Below are 15,554 nucleotides of genomic sequence, written 5' to 3' on the forward strand. Positions count from 1 at the left end.
CTGTGCAGATTACGCAGGAATACCAAATCTGCTGCCAGAGGACCACCGTCCGACGGACTGGCCAAAGGCACCCTGGGAAGGCTACCGAATGGGACGCGTAATGGTAAAAAATGTTCAACTCTGCGGCAAAGAGAGAAAGATTGGTTCCTGGCTCCAGAGAGGCTTTGCTCCTCGCGCCGTCCGCAAGGAGATGACGGCCGCTACGACTGGCGTTGAGGTAAGGAGGCTTATTTTATTTTCTTATAAACGAAGTGTTTCAGTAACGTATAATCACTGCACAGCAGAAGAGCGCTGGCATTACGGTCAGGGAACGCCTTTCTATCCATGCGCTATCTGCGGGAAAACCTTGTGCGGCTGGTGTAAACCATCGGTGGGTCGTTGAACCTCTCTGGGCTCCGCCGGAGCCGGCAGCTCTCTGGAAGCTCCTGCTATAACCAGTGCAGTCTTCCGTGCCGTGCTTCCTGCTCTTGTTAAGGAGTTGCTCCACCGTTTGCGATTCTACTGAGAATATACCCTGAGGAAAGGTGGTGTTGCTCCTCGATAGTTGCACAGGATGAAGTTACTGAATGATACGTCTCTCAAAAGAAAGAGTCCCTTCGCGCGAGTAGAAATGTGATGGTTGGGTTATCTGGTAGGCTTTTCCTGCAGAAAAATGAAATTTATCCTTTAAGACAACCACCTTCTTTGATTTTTCTTGTTTTTCCTTTTAAGAAAACGGAGAGGGAACAACTTGATTTGTAAGAAAACTGTAAAAAAGGAACAAGTATTTGGACAACTGGTATACTTTAATAGTGTGAATGAAAGAATGAGGGCTTTTATGGATTTTTGGGGAATTCCAAAAGGAGAGTCTGTATTTAATTAAAATATAGCCATGGCAGGAAACCCCAGCCACAGGTTCTTTGGCCATAAGCATATCCAAACCTGGTGCACTTACAAGACCTCACAACAAGCAATTTTTGCATTTTTTTTTTCTTTGAGGAAGGGAAATATTTTTGTGTCACCTATTTTACATCGTTCTGTGTTGAGGCAGGGGTTTTGCAATCTCCATGTTTTATCAATATGTACAGTTAACTGCTGAATGTGTTTCCATTGTTGAAATTTTTTATTTCCTGGTTTTGCGAGCTAAATTGTTTTGGTAGCATTATTTAGTAGCATGATATGTTTATTCTAGTGTGTAACAATCCTATTTAGCTGTTCTTCACTATGCCCCAAGGTTTGGTACCCCATTTCATTACCATCCTTTCTTTGTCCACCAGCTAGCGCACCTGAGTATTGACCTCCAGGTGTTCTGATTTCACATGAATACGGAATGTTTCATCTGCAGAAGAGCAGTAGTTTTGTCTACCAGCTGAGTCAGCTATTTCCTTAATATAGTTACACTCTATCTGCAAATTTGCCGTGATCCTTGTTTCGTTGCACTGACTTCATTTGATCCACCATTTTAGGTGGAAATGAGAAGGGTGCTGCCAGCACAGAGGAATCGTGTTCAGTATTTCTTGTTTGCCTGTACGCGACGTGGTGAGCTGCAGAGCTGTCGATAAGCCTTCTGCGCTGTCAGGAGCCGGCTCTGGGCTCGCCATCTCCTCTGGCTTTTTGTTCTCCCTTGCCACGTGCGTTACTTTCTCTTCACCAGCATCGCAATGGTGTGGGGTTTTTTCAGTGATATGGTTCTTTCTGTTTGAATTTCAGTAGTAAACATCTTCAGACTTCATACCCGTGCATTAGGATTCCCGTACTTCTGGTACATCGTAACCTCTGGGAATTGTGTGTGAATGACACAGCATTGCTTTTGTACTAGAGGTGTTATTTCAAACTGCTATGGCTAATTACTAACAAATGATGAGAATTTGAACATCAGTTCCTAGTTTTTGCTCTGGGCAAACCCACTTTTCATAAATCTTCTGTGTTTTGTTTCCTGGAGGGGGTCAAATGCTGTTGGCGTTCATTGTAATTGCTCATTCTTCTGCCTTCCATGTACACGGAAGAGCCACAATCAGTTCTGGGATTTCAATTAAGCATTGAAATTATGTCCAAGATTATTTAAAATAATAATTATTGCATTGTTTAAATTGGTTCTTTTGTTGTTGATCCACCAGACTCAAACGTTTGGACCTTATGCGCATGGACAAGTAGAGTATCTCTGCCTATACACCTACTGATGACATCGGTGCTTACAGCTTACCACTGGCGTCATTGTCTGTGATTTATTCCGGACTAGACTTAGTTCACCTATATATTAGAGTTTACTATCTATGCTGTAATCTCTCCTCCTGTTGTGATGCTTTCCAAAAACACTAGTCATGAAAGCCAGTAATTAATTTTTAGAGCCAAACAGGTTAAGCGAATGCTGAATTTGAATATCCCTTCTGTTTAAGTTCATAAATCTATGAAAACAGAAAGTTGCTGCTGGTTTTGTACCTGCAGGCACCCAATCTTTGAACGTATAGGTGGGAAATAGGAAGCACCGTGTGACGCGGCAATATGGAGACTGCTGCTATAGTACTGATTGCTGTGCCATGTTGTGGGGTTTTAAACTTTAAAACAGATACCAAAAAATTGGAAAGCTATAAGAGAAAATATGACAAAGAACGGTTCAAGGTCTGAAAAACATGACTTCACAATTACAAGCTTAAAGGTAAAGGTGAAGAGTTGCTCCTTGCCTACCAGCAGCTACGTGGGCAAGATTTCTGACGGTGTCATGATTCTTCAATGAAAGAGGCATACCAGGAGTAACGGCAGCCACAAAGATGCCCCCGAAAAATCTTGAAAAAGTAGGAGTGACCTACCTAGGGGCATCGTAGAGTCTCAGACATACAAGTTTTGTTCATTTATTTTAAATCAAGATTTAATTTATTTTAAGGCAAGCCCAGTTTCCTGTGACTTGGCATTTCAAGATTGAATTCTTGGTGTCTGACAAAGGATAAGCTCATGTGGCGGTTTTTGTCTCAAGTGGAGCACTAATCGAGTGTCTCTGGTTCCTTAATTTCATAATGTTGGTAGGAACATATTATCATTTAGACCTTTGTCTTTGTGTCAAATGTGATTGAAATCAGTCAACCAGTTTCAAAGCTGTTCACGGTAGATAGGCACACAAATACAAATATATCTGGTGACGTAAGCCTCATTTTCTTAGAAAAAACAGGATAAAAAAATATGCTAAAGCTTACACAGATTTATGCTTGATGTAAAACTTCTTGCGGTGCTATGGTCAGGCATTTTATTGATATTTTGACTTGCAAAATAGTAATTTAAAAAATTCTAGGTAGGTCAATAGAGACGTTCACTTTTAGGACAATAATATCTGACTCAGCCTTTTAAAGTTCCTCTGATTTTGAATTTAGATTTACTATTTTGAAATGTGCTAATGAGCCTGTTTCATTGGTGGGTGTTATATAGGTGATTTTTGGGGTTTCTTTGGAATAACTGAAAATATTTTCTTTAACTGATGTTGACAAGCTTCTCTTCAAAATTTAGCCTTTCAAACAGATTTATTGATCTGTATCATCACATTCAGTAGTAGTCTCCATGTTACCTTCGAACAAAATTTGTTAAGATTACGTCTTTTGAATCTCTCTGCATGAAGCGTATATTTATGTGTGTAAGCATGCATATACAGATAAGTTATGTACGAGAAATAAGAAGTATGTGTGCTGGCAAGGTATACTTGTTTGATGAATTAAGCTTATTTTGTAAGTCCACCGTGTCCTAGCAGATTGTGGTTCATTTCTCACAGTTATTTAAATTTATTTGACAGATACAGTATCTTTTTAAAATGCCACACTGAGGATGGAGTGTGAATATTCAAAATACAAGCCATACTGCTTGCTTGAGATTGGTGAGATAAATCATGGTTTGTAGTGGTTAGTTTGGGGCTCTGTTTGTTCTACTGTTACTTCTCTTCTCATACAAATTCTTTAATATTCAGAAGGATAATTGGTCTGATAATGTGACCATGAAATTCCATTTCCATTCTTGACCATACATGCGTCCGAAGTTGACTTTATTTTCATTGTTTGATTCATGCGTTTTTCCTAATAATGTCATAACTGTACTCCTATTGTTGAACCCAAATGGCGCAGGTGCGTTTTCACTTAACAACGCTGTGAGAAGCGGAGATTGATTTTTCAGGGAAGTGATCAACCTTTCTGATGGCTGGTTTCTGTCCACCACAGCCACTCCTGGCAGATTCTGAAACCCCTGTTGTTAGTCAAAAGAAATGACTGATATGCAAATATTGTTTCCTATAGACTCCAGCGGTGCTGTGATTCGAGCATCAATTATGGAAGTGCTATAAGGCATTTCTTTGTACCATTGCTCAGAGATTTACAAAGTCACTATCTGGAGATTCCTTGGGTTTTTAATCTTAATACCTGGGGAGAAAACATGCAATCCACACAGACTTCCGATCTGATATTTTATTAATGAGATTAAATGAGTAAGCTAAATTATACATGTAAATCAAATAGAGAACAGAGTAGGAGAATATGAAGTCAGCACATTAATCAATGTATCAGGTTGGTTTATTTGATATGCTGTGATCTGTGGTCTTCGTATTCTCCATCCAGTGTGCTGCATACCAAAAAACCAGTAATCCCCCCCTTGAAAAACTCATTTCATATCATATCACTTCTCCCCTTGCTACAGGATAACAGACCTTGAGAATAAGGGAAGAGCATTATGGAAATCTACTTGATTTTAGGAAGCTTGATATTTTCCTGCAAAACATTTTCGTAAAGAAAGCTATTACACAAGTTAGGGAGATAAAGCTACTCTGGAATGGATGCATGATGGTTTGGAAAATCCTGCTCGGTGGAGTTACTGGTGGTCACTGTCAAAACGGCATGATGCACCGACCACGTGCTGCACCTCTGGGCTCTGGCTTGCATTGCTACTGCTCTGAATATTAGAAACACCAAATGATGACGGCTCAGAGGAACCTTTCCAGGGTGTCTAGTACAGCCCGCTGCTCGGAGCAGGGCCAGATCTGAAGTTGGATCAGGTTGATTAGGGTTATGGGCTTGCAGAGGTTTCGGTGGTAAAGATGTACCCAAGTGACCCCAAGGTAGCAGGGGCAATAAGCGCTGCCGAGCAGCTAGAGATCTTCCAGAAGACACCACCAAGAAAGACTGGTGGGGTAGCAGTATAGATTGGAAGAATTTGATTTGATTAGCCTAAAGAATTAAAGAATAATGCTTTTAGATGGGCAATTTAAATGTGACAGCTAGTGTGTACTCTTTATTGCGCTTTAAAAAGAAAAACCAGGAGATCCCGTAATATTATACTGGAGATGGCTGTGTCCCAAAGGAAAGTGTGTGAGTCATACTCTGGGACAGAAAAAATAATTTATTTTTTTTTTGGTTGGGTCATAAAGCAGGGGGTGGCGTCCCCTAATTGTAATAATAAGGATAGGGCTGATTATTGTAATACTGGTGGAGCCTTAGAATATCCTAACTTTAGCTATCCTTACTACCTGATCCTGGGTTAGAGCATCCTAACTTTTCCGATCCCTCTTGCTTTGCATACGCAGTCCCTGTCCTTCCATCCTCCGAGGCACAGGAGCATATGCCGCTTTTCTCCCAAGGTCAAAGCATTTGCGTGAGATGTCAGAGGTTATTTAGACAAAATGCTCCCCGATGAACAAATGAAATCCTAACACGAAGGAATGATCTGGGCTGCTGAGCACAGATTCACAGATTGTCCACACTTGTTAAGTTTTGACATGTAGCACATCCTGTCTTGTCCAAGTTATAAACTCTGACTGTAATATTGAGGCATCCCAATACAAGCCATTGTAAAATACAAAAGTCTTGATTAGGAAATGTGGTTTAAAATTTGACAGTTCCAGTAATGACTATTCTGCGCATCTCCAATCTGAAAAATACCACAGGAACAACTACAGTTTGTTTTATAAGTTTGAAATACACTGCATATATAATCCTTAGGCTCATAAAATGGTCTTATATTAGCAGCAAGGATACTTGGAAAAATGTTTGTGCGCTTCCTTAACACTAAAAAAAGCATTTTGGTTATAAGCACTACACCACGCTGTTAAACTAAGTGCCTTGACTTGCTTCGAGCACAGAAAGTTGCAAATTTTTGCACCACAAACCCCAGATTTCCTTCCTCTGCTCCACTTCCAGACCCAACAAGGAGGATATTTCCTCACCGTAGAACTGTAGCCAGAAGATGTATTTCTAGTAAGGCAGGATGCTCGTGTCTTGTCACCATTTTTTCTGAAATTTATTTAAAGCTCCCTCTTTGCATAGCAAACTCTGCTCTTTACCTTTGTGAATCAGAGAGCTCCAAACAATTAAAAAACCCCAACGCTTTCTATGCACATTGGGAATCTGTGTCTTTGCAGAGTTCTTCAATCTGAAGCTTCTTGTGGATGTTTTCAAACTGCACTCACTATGTCTTAAAATAGGAAAATGTAGGCTGATCACAAGTTGACAGTATTATCTATGTATTTGGCATCAATATTAGTGAGCTTCTGTCATTTGGCAATTATTTCCATAGTATACCATATGGTGCAGAAAATGTTTTCATTCACCCACATATGACTAAAGTTTTATTGATAGCCTTGTGCTGTGTGCAATCTTATCCCGGAGGGGCTTGGTTGAGCCAACCAAGAACCTAGAGACACGTGTGCACTTGTGTCAGGCAGAAGGGTCTAGATTTCAGGAGGAATATCTTGCCTAAGCGTGGCATTTCCATGCTTCTGTTGGGTTAAGAAAGCTGATTTATGAGGTGCTGGGTCAGTACTGCTCTTCCTGCCACCTTTGTAGATGCTTTGTAGAAGAAATTGTTCCACCTTTTTTTTTTTTCTTTTTTTTTTTTCTTTTTTTCCGCTGCACTGCTGAGTCTTCCTGCTCGAATGATGGACAGAAGATGGAAATGACTCCTGCCTCCTGCCTTTCGGTGTATATCACTGCGCATGTAGCGTAACTGTCTTTCCACTGCGGTGGGGGGTGCAGCACAAGTCAAGTCTTCTCAGACATGAGAGAATCCAGAGAAGTGACATTATGAATGCCTCGTGTCTGAGAAAGGTATAATTAGAGCTTGTGTTTTATAAATAGGCACCCGTGGATTCACTCCTCCTTTGAGAGTTCTCGGTAATATGCATTTTCTGCAGTCTAATATGGGCTGAGCTTGTTCTGCAGCCTTGTTCTGTCAATTTAAAAACTCAAATAAGATGACGACTCAAATCTATGGAAATTAGAGTCCCTTCGTTCTGGTGCTAATGGAACTACTGGCTTACAGCTCGTAGGTGCTACCTTAGATGATACCACACTGGGATTCTTCCAATTTTTGAAGTATGTGAAATAATTTTGTAGAGTATTTTACTGAGCACTTCTGTACATAGTCACGTAATAGACTATGCAGAAAATGGAAAATGCATTTTATGGAGATTTCAGCATTTCCTTTCAATCCTATTAGCGAAAAAACCCACTGTAGTGCCATGAATTCTGAAGTTATCTGTGAAAGCGATACTTATTTGAAAGGAAATTTCTGTTGATTTCAATACTTGGCAAAATCGCTATTTCCATTTTTCATGTATAAGAGATTTAGACAGTAGATATTGGAAAGGAGACATACAAGAACGTTTATTTAAAAATGTGAAAGCACTGGGTCTGTGTTTTCTGAGATTTATCCTTTCCTTGCCTTTCTCTGCATCCCCTCACCTCTTTTCAAATGAAATTTTCAGGGAATGCATTTTGTGAAGCCTTTTCATACTGTAACCGATGATCCAGCGGGATTGATCTAGGTGAGCTCTTTTACATAGCGGTTCTGCAGAAACATCAGAAATTGCTCTTTGAGAACTAAAGCTGGCAAATTCTTTGGGTGCCTTGGGTTGTTTGTTCACATTTTGGGCAACTTGAGACACGTTGTAAGAACATTGAGCAATGGCTGGATGCTTCTCGGAAGACTTTGCACTACAGCATAGTAATAAAGTCTTGTCCTTAGTTATGTGATGTTTTTGCCACGGGAGAGGAAGGCAGAAAAGCAGATATATTAGAAAATATTACCTGAGAATGTTAATTACCTGAGAGTTCCTAAGCTAATAGAAATCTTTACTTTTATTTTTTTTCTTCATAAAGATTTTAAATTAAATTTTTTACCTCTGGAAATGCTTTATTCATTACCTGTAAGTTTCTATTGTTCTTTGACCACTGTAAAAATGTTTCAAAATGCCGAAGTGTTTGTGAATTTGGACACAAAACATGACTCTGAAAATTCAGCGTAGGGGGTTTTGTTGTTCTTTCTTTTTTTTTTTTTTTTTGTTGTGTCGCATCCACGTCCCATCATCCCATATGTCCGTCTGTCCATCCCTGCCTGTTCTCTCTTCCTCCCCAGTTTAAAATGACTATCATCTGCTTAGGAAGCAGAAGCAAAGCTTTTATTATCAGGGACTTTTATTATCAGATGCTATGGATGATGCTAACCGAAGTCATTTGGCAGCTAGGTGGAAACACGTTGAACACTTTGAGATGCATATCTCAAAATCAAACAAATGTATATATGGAAATTGCCCGTTTGATTCTCGCAGAGCTCTGTAAAAGGATTTTGATTAGAGCCATTAACAGAATTACAGGACAGAATGCCTTCCACCACCACAGCATGATTGTTTTAAAAGAGGAGACACACCTTGCAGATGCTGCTGCGTGGATGTTGTTGGGAAGTGGAAGGATGACGTGCCTGTTTCCCGTCAGCGGTAAAGTGTGTAGAAACAGAGCCAGTTCCTTGACGGAGCCTCGCGCGGGGCAGTTAGCAGCTGGCGAGCGCTGTCCGAGGCACACAGGGCCACCAAACCAACTGGAACTCAGCGTGGCCAGGAATTGAAAAGACCGTGACTAAAACTGAAGAGTTCATTGAAAACCAGCAACCCACCAACCAGCCGCTGTGTCAGTGAGGGGTTCCCCTGAGCAGGTTGTTCCCCCAAAGCCCTGCGCCTGGATCCGGGCAGGCCAGGCAGCGTGCCACCGCGCTCTGCCCGCAGGCACCAGCCACCCGTGGGTGTGCTCGGCGCGTCGCCTGTTACCTCTTCCCGCGCGGAGTGCCGGTTACGCGATGCAGATCAAAAGTACGGATTCTCTTGGAGTTTGTTCCAGTCATTCAACTTCCATATTTTGTCGCTAGCAAGAAGGAACACTCCCAGGGGAGTTAAGCACACAGAAGGAAATGAAGCAAAAAGCCAAGTGTGAAGTTTGTGAATCAGTCTTGAGTATCTGTGCAAACTGTTAAACGAATACTTGCAAACAACAAATAAATTTAGCTTTTCTAAATGGGTCTAAACAAAAATATGCAGTTGAATCACAAGAAGTATCACGTGGCTGTACCCACCGCTACTAAGTTTGAAGTACCTAGCTCTTTCGGGTGAAACCAACGTGCTAAAATAGCCACATGCAATTCATAGCCCACTAGCTAATGTCAAAGGTTTCTGTCTTTCCTCCATGGAAATAATTTTTCTATGTGTGTACACATCTGGTGTGAGATTATTGTCTTTTTTTTTTTTTTTTTCTTCCCCTGCAAGCTCGCTAGACTTGGGAGGAGGTAGGAAGATTCAGATGAAAGAATTCAGTCTCTAGAGCAACACTGATTGGCATAACTGCTATTGACTCCTGACCTGCTCTTTTTTCCATTGATCTGCAAATAGCATGAAAGCCAGGGATGTGAATCTAAAAATGAACAAAACAAAATAAAAAGCTTCATCTTGGCTATTGTTGATTGAGATTTGTATGCTCTGGCACGAAATTAAGAGAATGTTGTTGGAGGAATGGTTTTTGTCCTTCTTATTCAAAGAGGGGCAAATTATTTGATTGTTTGTTAAGGTCAAGTAAAAGCAACATCATGTGACTCATTAAAGGTTACAGAGCTCTCCCTAAAATTAGATCTCGACTATTGTATCACATCTCTCTCTGGATGATCTGAGTACTTAATGTACCAGAACATTCAAATGGCTTCTTACATGGGACAGCTGTGTGAATTTTTTCACATGTAACAACTGATTCCCATGTGGTTACGGGTGTTCCTCCTCTTGACACCAACACAACACATTTGCTAAAGTTGCATCATAGCTTGGAAAGGTATTTCCCCCAAAGTTTAAGAAATAGCACTGAAGATCACATTCATAAATGTTTTATTTCAAAAATTAAGTGATTTGGCAAATGTTGTCTGACCAGCTGCGTGTCTGTTACAGGAGGAACTACATTTCACTCTAGACTGCAAGTCTGTAAGATGAGAGACTGATCTGATGGATCTGAACTATCTTTTTTTTTTTTTCCTCCTCTAAAAAGACTGGCATTATCTAGTTTGGGTACATAGCACGACTGAGATAAAAGGAAGAACAGAAAACCTTGAGAAACAGGTGTGTTGGTTTTTGTTTGTTTTGGTTTTTTAACTTCCCCCACTCAAAACATTTAATGTGAAAAATAGTGAAGTGTGGACTGATTCGGGAAACAGCGGAAGGGTCTGTTTTTGCAGCAGAGAGGAGGGATTCCACTGCTTATTACTTTGGCTAAGCCAGTCTGCTGTTATCAGAGGGCAGGTAAGGCAATTATCACTTGTTTTGGCAAATGAAACATAACATCCTGGGAAAAGGAAGCAAGATGAAGCCCTTGAGGTGCTCTTCTCAGAGCAACGGAATGGAAGCCATGCAAAGGAGATGGCTATTTAATGGAATGTAACCTTGGAGGGAAAAAGTGTGAGGAAAAGCCATAGAAAGGTCTTCAGGACCCGTTGAAGTAGGACAGATGCTGGTGGGTTTGTCATCTGTGTCTTGTACACAAAACCTCCTCAGTGAAGATTTCTCTGTACTCTTTTGTCTTGCCGCTGTTGTGACAAGAGTATGTTGATGCGGGCAGGTAAGCATTTGTTGTCGGGTTGAGCTGGCTGGTTTTTCAGGCGACGCTTCCCCATACACACATGATTTGGGAGAATATTCAGAGATCTAAATGCAGGATCTCGGCTTAGGAGTCCAGTGATTTGAAAAGGAGGCAAAGGTTTTGCTGACAGCATCTGAGAAGTAGGGGATCCACCTCTGAATAGCAACGGGGATGGCGAATGGATGACTGGCCTGGAGTCCTGAGGCTGGGTGAAAGACGATGTTTTCTGCTGGGGTCTGGTTAAAGAATTGCTTCAGTACTGCTCACCTGGTTTCCAGCTTTATCGACAGCATGAGTCTATACAACAGCACACTGCAAGAGCAGCCAGAAGAGCAGTTTGATGCATTAAGAGTGATAGAAGAAACATCCAGTATACCTGAGCATGCGACTGGGGCAGGTACCACCCTCGGATCCACAGCAGAGCCATGCTATACGCTTGGCTGTGAGATAAACCACTTCCATGCCAGTAATCCAGCCGGCAGGGAACGCGCAAAACAAGGTTGTGGAGTCTCCGTCTCTGGAGATATTCAAAAGCTGACTAAAAATGGTCCTGGGCAACCAGCTCTAGGTGTCCCTGCTTGAGCAGAGGGGTTGGAGAAGGTGACCTGTGGAGGTCCCTGCCAGCCTCAACCATACTGTGATTCTAGATAGTTATGCCAAAGACAGAAAATGGCTCTTGAAGCTGAGATATTGCCACAGGTGGAATATCAGAGAAGAAACTGAGACCAAAATCACTGGGTTACTCTGGAAACAGACATCCTGAGGATGCGGTGTTTGAAGAACTGCTTTGACACCGCTGATGTCAGAGCTTGATGCGTGATGGTAAAAATGATATCTGAGAACTATGCAGACAGGACGTTTACAGCTGTTTGGCTTGTGATGTTTTGTGGTTGCTCACTGCAAGAAGGATACATGTCTGGAAAGGTCCTACAGGAGATTAGTGCCTATCTTTGAATGCGGGATGATGACAGTGTGAGGTGTGGGACGGCTCCACGTGCTTTTAACAACTCCCAGTTAACGAAAGCAACTGAGACGTACAGTTGGAGCCTGTCCTGTTGGCAAGCCCGTTTCAAAATGCATGGTGTTGCCTGGGAAATATTCCTAACAATTTTTTTTGACAGTAGATGTTGAACTCCTGCTTGCAGGAAGTTCCTATTGTCATGATCCCAACGGATGGGCATCGCATGCTACGGCAGTTGCATGTATGCGAGCAGAGAGAACTGTCTCACGGCGGAGTTGTATTTAATGTTAAAAAGGCGTTACTGTATTATAGCAATCGTACTGACGGCAAGTCTTCCACATCCGAGATTTGTGAGCCAATCTCTCTCTCTTCCCCTCTCTCTTTCCTTATCAAGGAAACTCTGTAGCATCATGTGCCGCAGAAGTGGAGGAAGAATTCCCTTTTGTGTACGCTAGGATTTCTTTTGGCAGCTGGAAAGATCTAATGCAATGGGATGCAGTAAGGAGGGGGAAAGCTCACAGGAGGAGGAATACGGGTTTATCAAAAGAGCGAGCATTGGAAGTATCATGATTATTAAAGATTTTTTTACTTGCAACCTTCTACTCTCAAATCCTTCTGATGCAAATTGTGAGTAGGAAAAAATGGTGCACCAGAAAAATGTGTACTCTGTGGCAGCTGATGAGAGAGAAAGTACCGCGGGAAAATCAGTGCGCGTAGTACCACGGGCTGGCAGCGTGGGGTGGCAGAGCTGCTGTGAAGGAACAATTACAACATTGTGTTGGCCAGATGTGCATGAATTACTGTGAGAATGTTTCAACGCTGCCCTTAATGTCAGAGCAGTCCTGCAATTCCTGTTACATAACAGTGCATCGCTTATGCAACTTCTCTCAAACCGGCGGGAGGAGAGTAATTCCTGCACGAGGTCCAGCCTGATCCCGGAGAGGTGCAGCCTCCTGTCCTGTGATGAACGGTTAGGCTGGAAAGTGGGCGTCTGGGTAAACAAACCGAGCACACAGAATTCCTCACTTAGCGGCGTTTGTCAGAGGCTGACAACGTTCTGAGCGTGTGTTTAACACGCAGGAGAAAGCGACAGGAGGAGAAAAGGCTGCTAATTTTTGTGTGTTACAAAAAATAATCTGTCAGTGGTTCGGGGTTTGGTTTTTTTTCCCCCTCTCTTTTTTCCCCTGCTGTCCTGGTAGAATGTTGGGAAATGGAACCCCAAATATCGGAGTGGCAGATCGTGTATATTCCAGAAACGACTGGATCGTTTCTTTGGAAATTTTAGCAGCTCCCGGGGGAGGAGGAAGCCTCACCGTGGAGCTGTTGGTGCAATTTCCAGCGCTCCTGCCCGAAGCAATGTTTGACTTGCTGGCTTTTGGCAAAGTGGTAAATTTTTATTAAATCTTAAGGGGAGAGAGCGGTACCAAGGAGCAATTTCTGACGCGACGCGGCACACGACTACGCTGCGAAAGCGGGCGATGCCAGGCCCGCACCGCCCGCGGGGGTCCGCCGGTGCCGAACGGCCCCGAGCCCCCGGCGGGCAGCGGGGAGGGGGGGGTGGCTGTGCGGGGTGTGGGTGCGGGGAGGGGGGGCTGCAGGCCGGGATGCCGAGGGGCGGGACGGCGGCGGGGTAGAGGTGTGTGTGCGGGGGGTGGTGACGGGGGGGGGGGGGAGCACCGGCTCCGCGGAGCGGCGGGCAGGGCGGCGCGCATCCCTCCGCCGCCGCCGGGACGGTTGCCAGGGCGACGGCTGCGTGGCAACGGGCTGGCAGCGGGGGCCGCCCGCCGCCGAGCCGCCGCCGCGGCGCTCAGAGCGGACGCGCTGCCCTGCTCGCTAGATGCTGCGGTGGCCGCCCGGGAGCAGCCACGCTCCGCGCTCGGCCGCCACCGACCGCGGGCACCAACCAGGGGCCGCCGCAGCTACCGGGGGCAGCTCTCGGCCTCCGCCGGGCCCGGGGGCAGCGCGGAGCGGCGCGGAGATGGTGCCGCTGGTGCGGAGCGCCGGGGGCTCCCACCAGTGGCTGGCGATCGTGTTCCTCGGCCTTTGCTGTTTCCTGCCCCCCGGGCGATTCGCCGCTCCGGGTGGAGACTTCCCCGGGGCGGCCGTGGACAATCTGGTGGTCAGGAAGGGGGACACGGCGGTGCTTAGGTAGGAGGCGATCGCGGCCGCGATGGGGGGGTGGGGGTGGGGGTGGATTAGGGGCGCACGGAGTCGCCCGACCGGCCTCTCCGCCGCCGCATCCCCGAGAGCGGTCGGGGCTCCCGGTAGGGAGCCCCGACCGCTCTCGGGGATGCGGCGGCGCGGTTTGCCCCCCGGGAGGGTCGGGGGATGCCGCCGGAGCCGTTCGCCCGGTCCCCGGGGGGTGTGGGTGTGCGGGTCCCGCTGCGCGCTGGAAGTGTTTTCCCGATTTTTTAACTCCCATCTGTTCAGTCAAGCGCGGTCTGTCGGTCGAAGTTTGGAAATGGGCTGCTGGGTGAAATGATGCAGTTTTGGCTGCCGGCAGCAGTTCCGGGCTCCGCAGTCCGAGCGTCGCTGGCAGGGTATCGCTGGGCTGCAACACGGTGCTGAGGATTACGCCCTGTCAGAAGTATTTGCGATTTTTTTAATTTTAATTTTTGTTCACGTCTTGGCATTTCTCAGCGATGAACGTGGAAAGCTAGCTTTACGCCATTAGGAGATTACATGATCGCCGTAGCTCTGTTACTGCTGCTCCTAATGAACCTCGCGCTCCCCGTGCTTACAGCATCTTCTCTTCGGTCCGGTTGACTGGAGCAAATTTTGTTTACCAGTAGTCGTACACCATACTTAATCTGCTTGAATCCTTCTTTCCGATTGAGTTCATTAATCCCCTGGCTCGCTTTGATTATTTTTCCCCCCCAAATCTAACTTTTTATTCATGCCTTGTACTTTTGTCGTGATAATGTTGTAGTTCAAGAAAAATACGTTTTCTCGTTATCTGGAATATGATTGCAGTGGGTTGAACCTCACTGCTTGTGATAAATCTCCGATTTAATTGGCAGTAGTTTTAAGCTATGAAATATCTGGCTGTATTATTTACTGTTGTGGTGTCACTCAGGTCTCCAGATTACAAAGTATTTTAGCCATCTGCCTTTTTAATGATCCTACAATCTCCTGTAAAATACTGCATGAGGTATTTTCAGTAGGAATTTGGAATCGTTTTACAGCAAGTCAGCCTGCTTCTGGTGTAGTAGCTACTGAAAATACAGTAGATGTCTATGTAGGGCAGCTGACAAGTATTTTTTATATATACCTCAGTTACACTCTGTATTTTGAGATGTCCTGAAGTCCTTGCGTTTTCTGTCTGCAGAACTGGAGAACCAAAAGAAATAATAATTAAAAAAAAAAGTATTTTATTTGTACTGTTTCAGAGTTAAAGGTTGCAGAGAAGGTAACTTGGTGAGTTGGCGGCAGTTTAGGCGGATACTCGGCCAGCGCTAACCGTTATTAGGATGTAAACAAATCTATGTTTAGAACTACCTTGTTCAAGAATTGTGGCATTACTTGAAAGGTTACCTGCCGGTGGGTCTCAGCTGGAATACGTTCTGTTTCCTAGGCCTGAGATTGTGTCTGAAACTCAGTGTCTGTGCAGCTGCATAGGTTACATAAATGAAATTAGAGCTTTAAGATTTAAACATTACTTTGGTCTCCCAAGGGAGGCAGAGTATCTGTTTTGTAAAGAGGTGCTGCTA

At 44.2% G+C, this 15,554-nt stretch overlaps 1 protein-coding gene across 1 annotated transcript in view; it reads left to right on the forward strand.

Annotated features, from left to right (window-relative positions):
* Positions 1 to 13,570: 13,570 nt before the first annotated feature.
* Positions 13,571 to 15,554, forward strand: part of NEGR1 (neuronal growth regulator 1) — a 290,238-nt gene continuing 288,254 nt past the window's right edge. Inside the window, exon 1 of the mRNA XM_075759106.1 lies at positions 13,571 to 13,992. Within this exon, the coding sequence (XP_075615221.1) occupies positions 13,682 to 13,992 (311 nt within the window). The 5' untranslated portion in view covers positions 13,571 to 13,681. The remainder of the gene's footprint in view (positions 13,993 to 15,554) is intronic.

The sequence above is a fragment of the Balearica regulorum genome, chromosome 8 (assembly GCF_011004875.1).
Source record: "Balearica regulorum gibbericeps isolate bBalReg1 chromosome 8, bBalReg1.pri, whole genome shotgun sequence".
NCBI lineage: Eukaryota > Metazoa > Chordata > Aves > Gruiformes > Gruidae > Balearica > Balearica regulorum.